We start from the raw sequence: 4,152 nt of genomic DNA on the forward strand, positions 1-4,152 counted from the left end.
GCAGCAGAAACAGCGGCAGCAAGCAGCAGCAGCAGCAGCTGGGCAGCTTGATTCGCTGTGGGGAGGCCCCTTCTTCGCCCGATATATACCAGATTCCTGGGCCCCGAGAGCTAAGGGTTTAGGGTTTAGGGTTTCAGGCCTAGGGTTTAGGGTTTAGAGATGGGGGCCCCCCGGTGACAGCCCAGTGACCTCCGACACAGCAGCAACAGCAGCAGCAGCAGCAGCAGCAGCGGGGCGCAACAACCAGACCCTCGAATTTGGTATCAAGAGTGGCCAACATACAATTACTGCTCCATCGGGTTTATTATTTATTATTTATTATTTATTATTATTATTAATAATTAATTAATTAATTAATTAATTGATTAATTTACTTTTTATTTATCCATTTATTATTTATGCGCCCGAGCCCCTTAACCCACAGATGACTGAACCCCCCACAGCAAACGAAACGGAGCAGCAGCAGCAGCAGCAGCAGCAGCAGCACACCACTAACAGCAGCAGCAGTCTTTCCGCAGCAGGGGGGCCCCCAGCAAATGCTGGGGGCCCCGAAGGGAATGAAAGGGGCCCCTCCCTAGACCCTCAGGGGCCCCCCGAGGCTCGACGGGGCCCCCCAGGGGGCCCCCAGGGGCCCCCCGGGGCCCCAGAGGGGCCCCCTAGTGCCCCTGAGGGGCCCCCCGGGGCCCCCGGGGGGGCCCCCCGCAGCCCTGGGGGCCCCTCCCCATGCGTAGGGGCCCCTCTAGTACCCCCCGAGGGTCCTGGGGCCCCTGCGGATGCCGGGGGGGGCCCCCCAAAGGGTACTGGGGGCCCCCGGGAGCCGCTGGAGGGGCCCCCCTTGGAGGTTTTTGCAGCAGAGGGGCCCCCCGAAGCAGCTAAGGCCAGCAGCAAGAAGCCCCCAGAGCATGGGGGGCCCCCTGAAGTCAGAGAGGGGCCCCTGGGCCTCTCCCTGGGGGCCCCCAGCGGCGCCGGGGGGCCCCCGGAGACCCCGGGGGGCCCCCCTGCTGCTGGGGGCCCCCCCAGTGCCCCTTCAGTTGGTTTTGACTCTTCTTTAAAAGACTCAGAGGTGCAAATAGAGGCAAAAGAAGGACTGGGGGCCCCCCCTTTAGAAGCAAACAGAGGGGGGCCCCCCCTCCCGCCAGGCCCGCAGCTGGGCCCCTCCAAAAGGGTACTGGAGGCCCACCAACAGCTGGAGGAGCCCAACAGGGGCCCCCCGGGGGGCCCCCCTGTACCTCAGGGCCCCTATGAGGTCCTAGGGGCCCCTGGGGACTCTGCAGCTGAGCAACAGGGGCCCCCAGGGGCCTCGGGGGCCCCTGGCGCAGCGGAGGGGCCCCCAAGAGACCCTGGAGTTGAGCGAGAGGGGCCCCCGGGGCCCCCAAAGGCCTCAGGGGCCCCTGAAATTGGGGCTAAGGGGCCTCCAGGGGGTTTGGGGGCCCCGGTGAGCCCCCCACTTGAGATAGAAGGGCCTCTAGGGCCCCCAGCAGCATTGGAAGGGCCTATAGGGGCCCCTGCTAGGGGTTTCCAGGGGCCCCTGGGGGCCCCAGGGGCTTTACAGGGGCCTTCGGGGGCCCCTGGGGATTCTCAGGGGCCCCCAGGGGCCCCTGGGGGATTGCAGGGGCCACAAGGGGCCTCTGAGGGTTCCGTGGGGCCCCAGGGGGCCCCTCAGGGGCCCCCAGAGGGTACAGGGGCTGGGGCTTCTTCGGAAAGAAGTCCTCAGGGGGCCCCTGTGGGCCTCGTGGGCAAACCGGACACAATGGGGCCCCCAGGGAGGGGATTGGGGGGCCCCCCTGAGGCTTCTGGAGCCCCAGGGCCCCAGGGGGCCCCCCAGGGGGCCCCCCCGAGGGGGCCCCTTGAGGACTCTTCAGGGGGGCCCCCAGCTGCCCTTGAAGAGGGTTTAAGTCCGCGGTTTGAGCCATCTTGGGGGGGCCCCCCAGTAGCCTCAGTTGTGGGGGGCCCCCTGGGGCCCCCAGCAGCAGAAAGCCTCACAAGGGCCCTGGGGGGCCCCCAGGGGCCTCCTGGGGGCCCCCCAAAACAATTTCAGATTGGTGGGGGCCCCCTGAATCAGGAAGACGGGAATGGGGGCCCCCAGCAGCTCTTTTGGAGGACAAATGAGCCTGAGGGCCTTCAGGCGGCCCCAGAAAAGGGCCCCCAGGGGCCCCAGGGGCCCCCAACTGAGGGGCCCCAGGGGCCCCCAACTGAGGGGCCCCAGGGGCCCCCAACTGAGGGGCCCCAGGGGGCCCCAACACAGTGGCCTCGGGGGCCCCAGGAGTCCCCAGCTCAGGAGCCCCAGGAGCCCCCAACCCAGGGGCCCCAGGGGCCCCAGGGGCCCCTCCTGGGGCCCCCAACTTACGGGACACAGGGGCCCCCAACTCAGGGGCCCCAGGGGCCCTTGCTGCAGGCATTTGAGGCCCTTTCGGTGGCTGGCGACGAAGTTGGGGGGCCCCCCAAGGGTTCAAATGACAGCGGCAGCAGCAGCAGCAGCAACAGCAGCAGCAGCAGCAGCAGCGGCTCGAGTGATGAGGAGGCGAGTTTGGGGGGCCCCCAGGGGCCCCCGGGGCCCCGGAGACCCAGAAGGCCCCACGGGCTTACGAGGCCCTCTTTCGTGCCTCGGCTGGGCCTGAGCCCGCAGCAGCAGCAGCAGCAGCAGCAGCAGCAGCAGCAGGAGAAGCAGCAGCAGCAGCAGGAGCAGCAGCCCGCTGTGGGAGTCAGGGAGTTTCTGTCTTCCATGTGGAACCGAATTCGATGGGGGCAGGGCGAGAAGCAGCAGCAGCAGCAGAAAGAACAGCAGCAACAGCAGCAGCAGCACGAAGAGCAGCAGCAGCAGCAGCAGCAGCAGCAGCAAGAAGAGCGACATCACCTAAGGCGCCCCAGGCGGGTAAACAGTGCCTTGGGACAGACACAGACGGAAGAAAATGAACAGCAACAGCAGCAACAGCAGCAACAGCAGCAGCAGCAGCAGCAGGAGCAGCAGCAGCAGGAGCAGGAACAGTGGCACCCGAGAATGCAGCAGCAGAAGGAGCAGCAGCAGCAGCAACATCAGGACCGGCAGCAGCACCAGCGAAATTTTGCACGAGAGCAGCTGCCCCAGACACAGGAGCAGCAGCAGCTGGAGGAACAGCAGCAGCAGCAGCAGCAGCAGCAGCAGGGCCGGAACCACGCACAAACGCGTCCTCAGCAACGGCAACCGCAGCAGCAGCAGCAGCAGCAGCAGCAGCAACCACACCACCTGCAGCAGCCACAACAGTTCCTGCAACCGCAGCAGCAGCTGCAGCCGCACCAGCTCCAGCAACCGCAGCAGCAGCAGCAGCAGCAGCAGCAGCAGCAGCAACCAGGTGTGGCTGATAGGCCCCACCGGGTTCCTGGTGTAAGGGCCCCTGGGGGCCCCTTTCCGAGGGCCCCCACCTTAGCCCGGCGGCGCGTTTTGGGGCCTCTTGCGCAGCAGCAGCAGCAGCAGCAGCGAGAGCAGCAGCAACAGCAGCAACGCGAACTGCAGCAGCAGCAGCAGCGAGAGCAGCAGCAACAGCAGCAACGCGAACTGCAGCAGCAGCAGCAGCTGCCTGCGCCGCTTGATCACCAGGAAACTTCGGCAGCTGCAGAGCACCTGAGGGGATCGCCTGCTGCAGGAGTCTCCGCTGCTGCTGCTGCTAGGCGATCCGCTGCTGCTGCTGCTGCTGCTGCTGCTGCTGCTGGAAGCTCTCCTGCGGCTGCTGCTGAGAGCCCCGCTGCTGCTGGCGCTGCCGTTGGGGCTCTTCGCAGAAGGGTCTCTCGGCCTTCAAGTGTCGGCGCGCAGCAGCAGCAGCAGCAGCAGCAGCAGCAGCAGCAGCAGCAGAAGCTCCAGGACAGCAGCAGCAATCAAGACAGCAGCAGCAGCACCAGAAGCAGCAATATCAGTTGGTCTGCTTTTTTGGGCTCTGAGCTGCTGCCGGAGTCCGCAGAGAATTGCGTCTTCGTGGTGCCTTCAAACTCAGAAGGTAGATAGACTTGCTGCTGCTGCTGCTGCTGCTGCTGCTGCTGCTGCTGTCGTTGCTGCTGCTGCTGCTGCTGGTGTAGCTGTTGCTGGTATAGCTGCTGCTGGTGTTACTCACGGTGGCTGTGCTGCTGCTGCTGCTGCTGCCGTGGCTGTTGCTGATTGCCTCGGTACTCATTTGCGTTATT

General features: G+C 65.8%; 1 protein-coding gene across 1 annotated transcript; it reads left to right on the top strand.

Moving 5' to 3' along the window:
* Positions 1-424: 424 nt before the first annotated feature.
* On the top strand, positions 425-3,976 carry ENH_00044950 (hypothetical protein, conserved; the record flags this gene model as incomplete). The annotated part of the gene is made up of 1 exon (XM_013580954.1): positions 425-3,976. One exon carries the CDS (start codon positions 425-427, stop codon positions 3,974-3,976), a length of 3,552 nt encoding a protein of 1,183 aa, XP_013436408.1.
* Between the last annotated feature and the right edge of the window lie 176 nt (positions 3,977-4,152).

This window comes from Eimeria necatrix, genomic scaffold (assembly GCF_000499385.1).
Source record: "Eimeria necatrix Houghton genomic scaffold, Enh_scaff339, whole genome shotgun sequence".
Classification (NCBI taxonomy): domain Eukaryota; phylum Apicomplexa; class Conoidasida; order Eucoccidiorida; family Eimeriidae; genus Eimeria; species Eimeria necatrix.